The sequence below is a fragment of the Opisthocomus hoazin genome, chromosome 6, assembly GCF_030867145.1.
Source record: "Opisthocomus hoazin isolate bOpiHoa1 chromosome 6, bOpiHoa1.hap1, whole genome shotgun sequence".
Taxonomy (NCBI): domain Eukaryota; kingdom Metazoa; phylum Chordata; class Aves; order Opisthocomiformes; family Opisthocomidae; genus Opisthocomus; species Opisthocomus hoazin.
The window spans coordinates 60,841,645-60,856,998 of record NC_134419.1 but is presented as its reverse complement, the minus strand read 5'-3'; the positions used below and the strand labels follow the sequence as shown (position 1 = coordinate 60,856,998).

Sequence of the window (15,354 nt, the reverse complement as noted above, 5' to 3'; positions counted from 1 at the left end):
TATATTTACTAGGCAGATTACTCTATTTAAAACAATTTGACAATGTCCTGCAGTAACAAGTTCTTTAAACGTCTTTAAACATCACAACATTCTTCAAACATTCTTTAGAAGTTCTTTAAACATCAATAAGAAGTTCTTTAAACAATCTTTCATTCATCCATCAAAACTAATTTCAGCTGGCTACTCTTATTTTTACCCAAATTTCTGTAAGCTTTCTCCTGTTGCTTCGAAAACTTGCCTCGTCAATAAACCAGTTAAAAAAAATCAAGAGCAATTAACATTTTTAAAAAAATCAAACACCTTTTTAAGTTGCAGGATTGTGCGCTGTTTGATCTCTAATTCTTCACTAAACTGGTTTTTAATTTTCTGAAGTCCACTAATTTTGTTCCTTAGTGATTTCTCCTCTGCTTGCATTGTACACACCTGTAACAATTCACAAAGACAACAACCAAAACTAACATTCAGCTACAAGCTTTTTACAATCTCTGTAAGTTATCTAAATAACCAATTGCTTTAATTAAAAGTCAAATTTTTGCAAGCACCTTAGCAAAATTTCAGGGGCCGGAAGTGCACTATACTGTACATCCTTCTTAAGGAAGGATTTTTACCATATAGTATTACATTTGGCAGGGGAAAAAACCCAATGAAATCAAACCTAAACAAAAACAACCACCACCAGGAAATAGCCTAATCAAGCTACAAAAAAAGGAACATTTTCTGACATGTGATCCCATCATCCACTCCTTGCTACTTCCCAAACAGAGCATTATGCACTCAGTGTTGAGCAGGAAAAGGTCCTCAAATGTTACGCTGTTGAAGACATTAATATTTTTTTTAAGGCTTAACTTTCAAGCCCAAACTCTTGCAATAGTCTTTTGGATTTAAAATTTTTGTGACATCCCATGAGGTTCTAAGAAATCCCACTGCTTGATAAATGCTAACAATTAACATCAGTAAAAGCTACATTTTTTCCATTTCTTCTCCATACAGAAAACATAGCTCAGATTTTAAAAAGTCTCTAGAAATCAGTATTTTCCTTTTCTGACTAATCCATCTTTTCCTCCCAGAGATCATAATTTTCCACAAGTCTGAGGCTTTGTAGTCAGCACAAATAACAACATAAGGCTACTGCTGTTACAAAGATCATAAAGTTCTTCTCCATAACCAGATTAGCCACAGTTTTCACAAACCTTTTTCAAGTGTATTAAAAAAAATTTACATCCCCCCTTCAATATCTGTACTAATCCATGTTTTGACACCTTGTTTTATCTTTAACTTACGGCTGCAATGGCAGTATAACTTAAGATTCACTGTTACTCTCAATGTTATCACTCAGAATAGTGTTATTATTAATCACTTTTAACGTTCATAGCTTGAGATTTGTGAAAACAGGTTTTAATAACAGAACCCCAAGCACAAACTTGCAGAAGAAACGTTCGGCTTATGGTTACCAACCTCTCTTTGTACTTGCTGAATTTGTTTCTTGGCATCAGAAAATTTCTCTTTCAAATCTGTATATTCTTCCTCTTTCCTCTCCAAATCTTTTTTCAAACTCTGTACAAGTGCAGAACTCTCAGAAAGATCTTTACGTAGTCTTGTGTAAGAAATTAAGAGACATAAATAACATCAGTGTTACATATCTCAAAGAAACAGATTTTATACATTAACTCAGGCTCTTCGACTGCTGGTTTTATTCATGAATAGAATCTCAGATCTATCTGACCAATGATTGGATTTCTGCTTCATACTTCATGATCCTGAAGTAACAAACTGCTCCGCTTCACTTCTGAACACTGTAATTTTACATTTTTTATTTTTTTAAGCACAGTAGAGCAACCATTTTTATCATTAGGTGTCCTAATAAAGTAACAAAAGGAACAAAGTTAATATTAACCAAGTTAAACTGGATATTGCATCCCAGACCTTGTAAGGATCAAAATAAGTAAAAATAAAAATAAGATAGAAAAAAATAACATTGCAACAAGTACTGTTATGACAAGCGCTACAAAGTAATTAAGTGGTTTGATGGGTTTGCTTTTAAATGGCCATATTTATTTTAAAAAAGTTTACAGTAAGACATCTTAAATTTTTACTTTAAAACTAACTAATAGGTTTTTTAGGTTCTACAATTGACAATACAAAACAAGGCCTCACAAAAGGAAGACCTTTCAAAGCTTTACAAGCACAGGGGTGGGGATATCCAGACTTTCATGCTAAATTGTACTTTAGAGTACATGCAGGTACCCACAGACATGGCACTACAGAAACCCTAGTCAGGAGAAGGACTACATCGCATCTTAAAGGTATTTTTACATGATTGCAGTTTCCTTACCATACAGCAAATATAATGTCTCAGATACATTTAATCTCTTCTTTCTTAAAGATTTAAAAAGTACAGGACACTGGGGGAAGTTCTACACTCCTACATCCATTATTCCTTCAAGTTCTTATAGTAGACTTTGTTCACCTAGAATAGCTACTAGCAAAACTAGCTGTTCACTGTTTACTCCCTAGGCTTCTTTCCCCCGCCCCCCCCTTTTTCTTTTCCTTTTTACCATCCGGTCCTTTCCAAAGAAAACATTCCCTGCTTTTGTATAAGTTACAGGATATAACATTAAAATATGTTATTTCCTCCAGAAAGGTTATGAAACATAAAACTGCTAGAAATCCTTGAATAATTCTTCATTTCCTTGCATCCTCTTGTTTCCCTCTACAATAGTTCCACATGATTTAGATCTATATTTTTGAAAGAATATACAAACAGGTGAAGAAAATATCACCAGCAGAATATGCAAATATAAAATTCATGTAGTGTATTAAAACTTCTTAAGGAAGCCGCTTGATTAATAAAATTGATAAACATGCAAATATGTTCTGTCAAAATAAACTGATGCTCACAGAAGGTAGTTTTAACTTGATTCTATTCTCAAAAGGGTTATGAGTTATTTCGATATTTACTTACACTTCTACAGCTTGTATTTGCTCCTCCTCATTTTTCTCCTTTTCCCGAAGAGAGTGTTTCATGTACTCCAAGCTGTTCATCAACTGCGCAACTTCCTCTTTCAAATTTCCTTCTTGATCATTTAATTCTTTCAGCTTTTTGTCTGACTTTGCACATTTCTCTTGCAGGGCTACTGTATTACTTTGTAGATTTAAAATAATAGATTCTTTTTCTTTAAGTACATCTTCTAACTTTGTTATGCTATCATCTTTAGCTCTAAAACCCTCCAAGCAGCATTCAAGCTCTCTTATTTTTCCTTGGTATCTGGTAACTTCGTCCTCAAACTGTGCAATTACTCTCTGATCTTCTGCAGCCCGTTTTTCAAAATCCTGGGTTTTCTTCTGGATTTGCTTTTGTAACTGATTCATAAGATCTTTTTCCTTTAAGGACTGACGATCTTGATTTGCAGTCTCATTTAATTTTATTTTTAGTTGATTATTATAATTCTCCATGTCACGAAGTTCCTTCTTTAAGTTTTCAACTTGTTGAAGTAGTTCTTGAATCTGCTGATTTTTTTGTGAAGAAGCCTTAATAACATTTTTGCATTCTTCCCACATGCTTTCAATACTGCAGTGAAAGGAGCTCTCGCGTCTCTGATCTGCTGTAGCAGCAGTCTGAGACCGCATGCACACAGGGCTCATTTGAGCTCCCTCTGGTTCAGCTTTCTCAGAGTCTAAGGGTTCTTTTACACTAAACAAATCAATATCAATAGCATAAGATTCTAAGTGACATTTATACAACTCATCTACTTCGGACTGCATTGTTTTAATTTGTGACACTTTATCAATTATATTTTGTTTGGCACCTTCTACTTCATTATTTAGCTGAATAATCTTTTCTTCATGTTCCTTATTTATAGTTTTCTGTTTGTCCAATTCAGAAACAATCTCCTGATAGTCAGCTCGACACTGCTGAAGTTCTTCACTTAAGCCACAAGCCCTTTCTTCAGAAGCAGAGAGCTTGAGATGCAAGTTTGTTATCTGTCCATTGAATTCTTCTTTTTTGTTTTTTTCCCTTTTGCATTGTTCTTCAAGAGCAGCTAGCTGACCTTCCAAGATTTCAGTTCTTTCCTTCAGTGCTAGTATTTCTGCATAGTACTCAGAAGTATTTGTTCTCACATAACCAGTTCTCTCTTGCCGTAGAGAGTCATCTCCCAAACTCTCCTTCATATCTCCTAAAAAAAAAAACCAAACACCACAAACCCATACAGCTCAAGTTGATTAAAGCCAATAGTATAAGCCACTAGCAATACGAAATAGCAATTACTATACAGAAAATGGTCACCATCTGAAAGCCACACCCTCATATCATATGTCATTTTGAAGTCTTGAAGTAGCTAAAGCCCTCTGAACGGTTTAACATGCAATAGGTGCCTCTTGGTCTTCCAGACATAGTTCGCAGCAAGAGGTGTTCAGGAGCCTTAAAGAACACTTTGCCATGGCACTACTCCAGCCTTCTACTCTGCACCACTAGTAGAAAACTCTAGCTAGTTTTACTAACATGTAGCAATACCTACGAGCTAGATAGCATTCATAGTTCTATCTAGTTTCCACTTTCACTGGTTCAACAATCCCTTTAATACACCAAGCAATCATCAAGTCTGCATATGGAAGAGCAATAGTATTGTATATTTTCTGAGAAGTTTCATTCATACTCAACATACCCTTACTTTACAAAATGGAGTTAAAAATACAGCACAATGTTTTTGGTTAGTACTTGGGATCTTCCTCTCTTGTTTCTTCAATTGATTTCTAAACTAGATCTAAGGATAACTATTTAGGCCCACACCTAATGTGCTGCATATAAAGTTCTCCCAGAAAGACGTACAACATTCCATCACAACCCCAAATTTCCATAAATACTTTATCAGCTTAGGATTGTTTTTTCCTTAAGTAATGAGCAATTCTAACTAAATTCACATGCCTTTCACCACCTTCAAAATTGACTTCAGCTATATCTCGGACAAGCATTTTAGAAACCATGTCCATGTATGCTATATATCTCTAAGGATTAGGTTATCACAGCTATGTACTCCAGGGAGATATTATGAATTCTTGTATTGCGTACTGCAACTACAGTAAGGTGGAGTTTGGCAGTCATCTCAGTTTGGGAGCATTAAGCACATGGGTACATGTGTACTGCATGGAAACGTCCTCTGAACAGACCCAACAAGTTTTATAGAGTTACTAGCTTTAAATCACTAACAAAAAGTCATACTGAAGTATTAGAAATAGTGTTTTCCATCTCAGTTCTGGTTTTGATTTTTGATTATTTTTAGAATGATCAGATTCCACAGGATGCTTTTTTCCTCCTGCTTTTCTGTACCTTTTCTTTTCTGTTCTAATTAGACTTATCAAGTGATCCTGCTAGGTCAGGCACAACAGCAGCTTTACTTTGGCTTGTAAAGCCATGCTTCTAAATCCTACAAGACTAAAAGTTTTAGACTGGGATATGTTTTTCTCTGAAAGCACAGTTGTGTAGTCCCAAGAAAACATATCAGACAAAATATTACATAATCCCTATGCTGAATGTGAATTTTACATGCTTCAAAAAAAGGGAGAGGTACTGAGGTGTTTTAAGACATATTTTGCAATCTAAGATTAAAAAAAATAGCAGCATTTAGCCCAACACCCATAGTGAGAAGGGTATGATCATTCACAAGAGGATTTAGAAGTGATCTAGATGCTCTGTACTGACAGACACAATCATGCAGCAAAGCAGGATAAGTATTAGTGCAAGAAGATTCATGACATTCAGGCCAAAAGCTTTCTATGTAAGAAACACTAAAAGAAAAAGCCCTACCCCAAACCATGGGAGGCAAGTCCTAAAGAGTACAAAAACCCGAATTTCAAGACAAGATAACTTACCTTCTCCAAAAATAAGCTTTGGTGATAGGACACTAGCATATCTAAATTGTAAGAGAATGCCATCACAGTGTAGCTGTGCTCACTGATCTATTGTGCCAAGTACATTTAACAAGAATGATTAAATGTAAGTACATCTATTAATACAATTTCACCATTATGGAGCATTTAACAACTCAGTTTTTAAATCAGATGCCTTCTATTTTTGACACCCACAAAAGAAACATATTTAATATGACTGAATAGCCTGTTCTTCTCAAAAGAAAAATATCAGTGCTGACATTAATTAGCACTGTTAGTTATCCACTTTAATTTCTTGTTTGAGAAGATCTATCACTTTTTTTGTTTGTTTAAATGAGCTTCAGTCATGAGATTATAACAAACCTACTATTATCCAGTACATCAAGGAGTCTACATCAGTGCCATTTCCCACCCCCTTTCTGTAACATTTATATAGGCGGCACCATCAAATGATCTTGCTAGGATCCAATATCCATCCCAACCAAAAACAGCACAGGCAAATCAGAGATGCACCTGGTAGAGACAGAAGCTTCTCTTAAGAAAGACTTCATATGACACGTATTTTAACAAGTTGTACAAACATCAGAAATACCCTACTGGATCACACACCAGTGGCTTACCTAGCCTAATATTTTACTGTCTTTTGCTACTATTGGCAGGCTCAGCCACTTCCTATGCACCTTTCCTGATGCAGAACAATCAGGAATGTTGGAGGAATATGAGACAATACATCCCTACTTAACCTTTTCAGTATGTGTGAACCTATTGGGTATCAGCTTGTATAACCGCTTCTAGAATGTGAGAATTATCTGCCTCTCCCATCTCCTAGGGCAGCAAATACTAGAAGTTCACTACCCACTGCATGAAGTGCTTTGTTCCGTAAATTTAAACTGATCTTCTACTAGAGTGAGTGTTCCCTTGTTCTTCCACTGCAGAATGATGAATGACAGTCCAGCATTCAGTTTATTCACCATCTGTATCCTCCGTTTTCTGTGATCAGGCAGATCTGACAAGTCTCCTTTTAACATGCTTTATCCCTTTTTATTAAGATAGACATTTTCTCCTACCTGTTTTTAATCTTATTTTTCTTTTTCTATCCCATTCTCACCCCAACAACGCCTAGAAGATTTTCTTACTTGCTTCTATTCTGTAGGAGAAAGGCAAGAAAGGGACACAAAGGGAAAACCTTTCAACTCTCTTTTTGCATATGCTTTCCGTAGTTCTATGAGAAACTGAAGCCCAGCTGTGCCCTGAAGTAGTGTTAGAGGCAGGAAAATCTTACAAATGCCATTTTGCACAAGTCAGTGTCTCATATAGCTCAGTCTCGCTGACAAATAAACTTTAATGAAATGGATAACATAAGTACTGGTGTCCTTTTAAGTTTCACCCTTATCCTTGAAGATCTTCAACCGCAGCTAGTTTATTCATATAATTTTAAAAATACTGGTAAGCTTACAGATAAGGAGAAGAAATCAAAAAGACTGGAAGTGAAAATGTGAAAGCTGCACAAAATACGCTGTCTGTGGACTTAAAATCATTTTACTTCCATTCAAGTAGAAAGTTATCTCCTTTGCCAGCAGTGTCACCTTGACCAGGCTGGTGTGTCCACAGCATGCACACAGAATGAAACATGAAGTTTCACAGCACATACTGTATGACTGAACAATCAGCAAGTCATTGACACCTTTGATGCTTGCTTAGACAATTTTAAAAGACTTGAGCAGGAGATGATACTTTCCCAGAAGACCAGCAACAGCAAGTTTAATATAAAAACAACCGTTCAGAAATTGCTTAAGAACTACAGCTGAGTCTGCAAGTACATTAACAGGTCAGAAAAAGCAGCAGAAAGGAAAGAGCCTAAAAACTTAACTTTTATTTTAAGAATTTTGGAGTGAACAGCATAGGACCTTCTGGAAGACAGATGATATTTACATAACAGTTACTTCCATTTACAGTTTAACATAGTAGATTTTCTCCTCATAGCATAACGTTTACGCTTCATAACTTTTTGCTTCTGTTCTGGAAGCGTACTCAAGGTTTTTTGGAAGACCCCCTGTTGAGTGATGGTAGAAATTGTACCTTTCTTTGTAGGTGGCTCTTCTTCCACAGTAGGCTCATTTTCAAAGCAACGTTTTCTTCCCACTTCCAATACAGGTTCCTCACAATCCTTGAGCTGGCCGCTTTCAATCAGTTCGTTAGAGTTGGTTTCTGCCAATTTGTGTTTAATGGTAGTTACAGTGTTGTCCTGTTATAAAATAAGACCAATTACTTTGAACTTTTACAAAGTAAGCACTTAAAGGGTTTAGCAATCTTTTAACAAAAATATTTTTACAAAACTATCTGGGTAACATGCATAGGGGTTGTCAGAGTAACAAGTCAGTTACAGATCAGTTAAAAGCACGTACACCTTCAGATACTAGTAAGCACAATGCTTTGCACTACACAGAAAGCAGAGCAAGAGACTAGGAAACTGCAAAATGCAGGACTTGCATGTAAGAGGAATTTGTTTACCACCTGAAAACAATGTCCAGTGTAAAAAGAGTTGATGAAATTCCCAATTTGTTCACAGGACAGGTGGTCAGCTCTACAAGTTCACAACTTTTTTTGTCATAGTTGGTAGAGTTGGGAGTTTTAACCGCCTTCAGCAAAGCCGCAGATCATTTTTATCATGACAGATCAGATGCAATTTGAAAGCCTAGTCAGTTCTGTCATACATACTTTAGACTATATATATGAGTGAGAATAAAAATTCTTTGCTTGCAAGATGACACAAGCGGCAAGCCATGCTGGTTGCCAAGGACCAATTAGTCATCTTTAAGTGCACCATTAAAAAAAACAATTAAAAATCTATAGAACAGACTTGAGGTTTATGGTCATGTTTTAAGTTCCATGCTACATAATCTCATAGAAACATTGGACAGTACTGGAACCTTGCTCTTGGAAGGAGTAGTAATAAGCAGTCGTCACAACTCTTATCACTCTTACAGCATTCATACTAGTGAAAAAGCTAAGCTGCTGTGAGACAGAGAGAGAGAGTAGAAGATTAAGTATAGTCAAAGCTTTAAGTTTACAGTGGAAGACAGAAACAGATCAGTGCTGACTAAGTTTCATTTAAAGTGTTCTCAGAACTGCTTGAGCTTACCAAACATCAGGCTCAAAAAACCTAACTGTATGTTTTGATTTTTCTTTTTAACCTGTACATATTTAGCCAAACTAGTCTTTTGGCATTCAATAGCTAGCAGTAGACTAGCCAGTTGCAAGTTTTATTAATCACATCAAAAGCAGATACACCCTGGTCACCCGGCTCTTAGTTCAAACTATGCTCAATATATTCATATTGCTGCTCTTCCTCTGAAAGTGTGTATGCGTGGTGGTGGTGGGTGGAACACACCGATTATTGTTGCCAATCTACACAATCACTGTCCTTTTCACATTATTAACTTCTAGCTCAATTAAGTTTGGCCTTTTGCTGCAGCAAAAGCTCCTTTCCTTTCTCATCCATTCAGGCAAAAATAAGACGACAGTGACATAATCCTTCCACTCCCAGTGCATAAGTCCTTCCAGTTCGAAGGTTTTTTGTGGGGTTTTGTTTTGTTTTGGGTTTGGTGTGGTTTTTTTGTTGGTGTTTTTTTGTTTGTTTTTTTTTTTTCTTTTTTTCTTCAGAGTGGCTCTTCAGAGTCTCATCTACAGTCCTCCAGTAATAACTCCAGATCATTGCTTCTGAAACTCCTGTTTTTTACATGCACCCCTGTGCACATTTTGCTGTAACTTTAGTTTCAATGCTACCTTCACCTGCTACCATTTCAAACAAGTAGCAATTACTTACAGAAAACTTCAATTTTCCAAAATAGCTAAGTCCTTTATCAGCACAGATTCAGATTTTTTTTGTGTAAAGAAAATTGAGATGTCTAAGACTTACATAGTCTTTTACAGTTTCTTCTGAATGGGATATCAGATCTTGTAGTCTCATAATAACATCATCTTTTTGCTCCACAATGTCCATTAGTTCTTGAATCCTTTTATTCTGTGTATCCATTTTCTTGGAAAAGAAAGAATAGTAGTTCAGTCAGTGTCAAATTGTTGAACTACATCATGCATTTAGAAGCAAGATCAGTTAAGCTAAGCTTGATGCATAAAAAAGCTAGAAGCATACTATAATAGAATTTTAAGCTACTGGAATTTTGTATTAAAACAAATTTTGCACAAGTTTTTCTCCTTGAGAAGGTTACCTCAGTTGCTTCTTTAAGCTGCTCAGCAGACTCATCCAATTTAATCATCTGTATTTCAAAGTCTGTAACAGAAAAAGAAGCCTGCATCAAGTAAGCAGCCATTACATAGATTACTCAGTAATCCATTTTTCCAGATCTTCTGGTACCTTAGTAGCTTTTGAATAGATTCATGTATTTCCATGTTGACTTCTACTTACAGGACACATTTCAAAAGTTGTTTAGGTCTTTTCAATTAAAAAATTGGGCCTTGCAACCCATATAAAATATAGATCATGTTAAGAGACTTCTGCTGATATCGTATTATGAGGTATTGCTACTTTTTCCTCTATGGATGTTCCACAACATACCTGAAAACACTGCATCAGCAAAATGTAAAGCGCGGGTATTACAATATAACCATGAAATCAAGAATCAATAATGTTGACATTTTACCCTTCAATTTGGAAGTCTCCAAATGACAGTTTTAAGCTTTGTCTTAAAAATGAAATAACCGAGGCCTATGGAATTGTTCAACTTGAACATACACAAAATAATTGCTTACCACCTCCATACATATGATTTGGTTCCAAAATCCTGCTCAGCTGGACTATTATTTTGTTTTACAGTAGTCAATCATTTCCTTTTTCTGCCTTTCACATCACACTTACACCCAGCTCACCTTTGGTTTTCTGTGTCAGCTCTTCTTCAGTTTTGATTAGTTCATTGGTTTTCTTTGTCAGCTCTTCTTTGGTCTTAGTCAGTTCAGTGGTAATTTTTCCTAGTTGTTTTTCAAGCCAAGCTATAGCTTCCTGTGGGTCCTCTAGGGACACAACGTATCTATATATATCTTCTGCCTGCTTTTTGATATCAATGACATCATTCTGCAGAGAATCAATAATGCCTTCAAGACCAATGTAGGTGCCCAGCCCTAAGTTACATTTGTCACCCTGAAAGATAATTTATATTCATTTACAAATAGTAAACACTTACACAAAAGCTGTTATTTCTGCAGGAAATTTGGAAGACAATTATGAATTCAAACATATAAGTACAGTTAATTCTAGCTTCAAAGCCATGTTGTAGGTTCATATGCAATTTGATTCCCAGTTTCTGTCTACCTGCATACATAAGTCTCAATATCAAGTAATAGCTACTTTATTTTTATAGGATTTAATGACCCACCATCACATTCCCTTTCATATCACCACAAAAGCATCCCCTCCAAATTTAATATAAAAGCTAGTATTTTTTTTACTCAGTAAGAGCATTGAATGAACACAGCAAGTGAACAGTTTAAGAAAGAACACACCTGAAATTTTCATATATCAATAAAAGTTTGTAAGGTGAAATGAGTTTGTGATAACTTATCAAATTAACTTGTACTCAAAACAGTGACTTTATATATTTCCTCTTTGTTTTTTTTTTAAAAAAAAGGGTTCCAAATTCACAAAAGCCCACCTCAAGCTAAAAGTCTAGTTATGGCTTAAGTGTATATACAATTCTCATTACTTCAGTGGTAGCTACAATAGTCTTAAGAGAGAAGAAGTCTCAGGGACCGCTCCAGTACAGTCCATACATGGGACCTAGGAAGTCAGCTTCAAATACTTTAAATAGGCACTTAATGAAATAGAGTTTATACCATAATGGCAGGTTTTTCTCCCAATTTCTTTGTATACAGTAATTTTTACTGTGCTGCAGAAATGCAGAAGACCTCAAAGATTCCTAAATGCAAACCTGAGGCTCAGCAACCACTCCTACTAAATGTGATAAATGTATCTTGCTGAGGATACAGTTACACAGCACACAATTCCTTGAAAACATCCTTCTAATCTTTCAGACATACCATCACCATAACGGGTAATTAGTAAAAAGGATGTTATTGGGGGGGGGGGAGGATAAAAATACCAGAGGTGCAGCTTGTTCACTGCAAAGCCGATCCTTTACCTTATTCTCTTCATCTGCATTTTTAATATAACTATTTGTAAGTTCCTTGAAGATTTCCAGGCGTCTTTCAGAATTTTCTTCAAGCCGTTCTCGTTCTTGATAAAGGCACTCTCTACAGTAGGAAAAATAAATCAGCTAAAAGCTAGCCAGTATGAGCTGCGAAGAAGTTATTAGTACAGCTGCCTATAAAAAAAGTTTTTTGGTTTTTTTTTTTTATTTTGGCGCAATAGAAAGATACACAAAACTGTACTGCTACACAAAAATAGAGGTATATATCTCACACACCCCCCTGAAGAAGGAGGGGGAGACAAATATATACACAGATTATGCATTACACTTAACTTTACAGGCATTTTCTCTAAGCTTCTTGAGCCAGAATACCTGTCTGGAGTATCACTAGGACTGCAGTAATAGACATCCTATGAACACAGCTCTTCTCTTAGGGAGAGCTCTATACGAACAAACACTGCTTACAGGTTACACACACACACACACCCCCCTACCCACCCCCCAAAAATCAAAGCTTGTCCTATACAGTATTTTTCCTGAATTCACAGTCCAAACAGAAACTGATCTATTAACAGAGTCTAGCAGAAGAGTGTGGTCTCTTATGGCCAAGAGATAGATTTAAAAAATAAATGAATTTACTTTTTTTTTTTTTTTTTTTAAACAGTAACTTTAAACCCACTTAAAGCTAACTTACTTGAAATCTATTTCCTGCTCAGCAAAATTTTGGGTAAATTCTTGTATCACTTCTTCACGAATTTTCAGTTCCAGCAATAACTTATTCTTCCTTTCAGTAATAAGTTTGTTCTTCAACTCTTCTATGAGACTCAGCAGCGTCTAGAATTACCATTAGTATTAAGTTTTTCATTAAAAAAATAGTTTCCCAGAAGTAAGATTTTTCTCATTCCTCAAACACTACAACAACACTTTATTCTTCCTGCTGGCAAAAGTTCTTTCTGTTTTTTTATTAGCTTATTCATAAACAGGAGGATTCATGAGTAGATTGAAATATCTGTTTGGTACTAGCACCGCAATTTATAAGTTTGTACAGAGCAGGCATTTGCAAAGAACATTAAGAATTCCTGTAATAAACTTGAAGTTGTCTTAAAAAACAGGCTTCAGGTCCACAGGATTTGGGTCTTGTTTTCAAGATGCTCATTTTTGGGGCAATATCAACAAAACATCCACAGAACAGTCTCTAATCCTCTGTTCCATCCTCCTCGTCTTCCCTAGAATTTACTAAGATTGTTATTCCTTCAAGAACATTTTTCAGAGTTTCCTTGTGCATAGAATATAAAGCAACAGTCTTCCGTATCACTAAAAACCATGTAATGCTTGCTATGCATTGACCATTGGTTACCATTGGGAAAGAAAGCCAAATCTGCAATTCTTGCTGCTCAGTATGGTTTTAGACACATTTCATAGAGTTGTCCCACAATAGGCACTAAGTCATGAGTAATCCCACTTTTAGTTCTTAACACTGGATTTAGGCAGAATAAGTGCGATCAGGAAAAAAAAAAAATAGGTATAAGATGGGGGAAACTGGGAGAACAATACCTTCCTTCAAGACTCCATGCTCCACTAATTCTTAAAGTAGCCCTAGTACATACCATATATTTTTCTTTTCCAATACGAACTTCATTATCTTCATGTTTCTGCACTGCTTCTTCTCTTGACATACTATGCTGTTCCTCCATCTCCTCATCATCATCTTCAAGCACATCTTCTAAGCTTGTGTCCCATAGGACAGTAGCTCTTTTCCTTGGGACTGGCATTTTAGTGCATCTTAGTAGTGATGATTCTCTTGGTGATTTCTGGCCAAATGACTGATCTTGAGGAAGAACAGATGTGTCCATAACTAAAACCTACACAGAAAACAGAGAAAAGAGTCATCAGTATTTTTGAAACCTCTGTTGGCACCTCTAAGAGATACCTGTTGCACTTCTCTATAGGTCTGAGCATAGTACTCCCCCAGCCTATCCTCGGTTCAGAATCACTACTTAGACCAGTTTCCAGATAGACTACAAAGGAGTCACTTTATAGTCTGACTCTTCACCCCAGGAACACCAAGTTTCACCATCTTGACAATCACCTCATGCACCAACAGATTTCTGTATTTACTATGCTTTGAGTTTCTAGTTGCATCACATGAATGTCATTCTACAAATTATATTTCTCCAACACCCTTACAGTCTGCTCCTTCTAGGGTTGTATTTAACCTGCTTAGAGGACCCCACATTCCAAAGGCCTGGATCTATTGTCCTTTGAACATATCTAACTGTCAACAGAAGTTTTCCATAGCTTCCGTTAATGCTTCATCACTGATCCCTGATACTTCTGTCTTCCAGCTTCGCCAGGGTTATATCACTGCACTTACTTCTACTCATTCTGCTTAACCTCTACATTCTCGCTGAGGTCTCTATGTACTTAAAGATGACCTTTCAAACTCTTTGGTGCTTGACCTATTTTATCAATATTTCAGGTAAGCAATATTCCAAAATTAAGATATCAGTAGTATATAGGCAGCTAGAATTGCTCCCAGGTGAGAGCATGTTATGAGTACAGAAGAAAAATTTACCTAGATTTGAGGTAATTTCTTCCAAATATAGCAAGTGTCTTAAACTGGACATTTTATAGGAATTATGGATTGTCAGTAGGAGATAACAAAGCCTTTTTGAAAGATTTACAGTGAAATAAAGCCTGACTAGGAGTAATTAGAAATTATGACTGCAATATGAGACAGAAAAATGCAGTAACTAAATTCATATTCTTAGAAGTGAGAAAACCTGCTCTTCAAATGCAAATCATAGATACCGATCAACATGATAAACTACAACACACTTACTTTTTGTGCAATGGCTGAGAATTTTAGCACATTGAGTGTTTCATCATAAGCTGAAGCACATTGGCTTATGTTTACTATCATGTACACCTTCCCCTTTCCAGTGAAAAATCCTTGAAGGAAATGAGTCAACTTACTTTCCCGAAAGGGTATATGCTGCTGCAACCTTTAAAGACAAAAGAACAGATGACCAGAAGTTTAATAATTTTCAGTCAGTGTAAGAGCTATCCAGCTTGAAGACTTAAAAATATTTATAAAAGCAGTAGTCTTTAAATCACTTAAGATTGTTTTGGACTAGATATATCCGCTTGTGAAGAGATTGCATAGCTGTTGTGACTGCTGCTTTAGCTGTTATCTCAGACAGGCTATAGCAATACAATCAACAGGAGCACTTAAACCAAAAGCGTGTTCAGCATTTAGCCTAGGGTAGGTCACATAGCCTCATGCTACATCAAATCACACCCCACC

At 36.1% G+C, this 15,354-nt stretch overlaps 1 protein-coding gene across 1 annotated transcript in view; it reads right to left on the bottom strand.

The window, feature by feature from the left end:
* Window positions 1-15,354, bottom strand: part of KIF20B (kinesin family member 20B) — a 40,981-nt gene that overhangs the window by 14,594 nt on the left and 11,033 nt on the right. The window contains exons 11-21 of the mRNA XM_075424189.1: window positions 14,890-15,052; window positions 13,655-13,909; window positions 12,742-12,881; window positions 12,000-12,150; window positions 10,774-11,041; window positions 10,116-10,177; window positions 9,806-9,925; window positions 7,966-8,131; window positions 2,963-4,175; window positions 1,456-1,594; window positions 301-423 (exon numbers count right to left, since the gene is read on the bottom strand). Coding sequence (XP_075280304.1) covers window positions 301-423; window positions 1,456-1,594; window positions 2,963-4,175; window positions 7,966-8,131; window positions 9,806-9,925; window positions 10,116-10,177; window positions 10,774-11,041; window positions 12,000-12,150; window positions 12,742-12,881; window positions 13,655-13,909; window positions 14,890-15,052 — 2,800 coding nt within the window. The remainder of the gene's footprint in view (window positions 1-300; window positions 424-1,455; window positions 1,595-2,962; window positions 4,176-7,965; window positions 8,132-9,805; window positions 9,926-10,115; window positions 10,178-10,773; window positions 11,042-11,999; window positions 12,151-12,741; window positions 12,882-13,654; window positions 13,910-14,889; window positions 15,053-15,354) is intronic.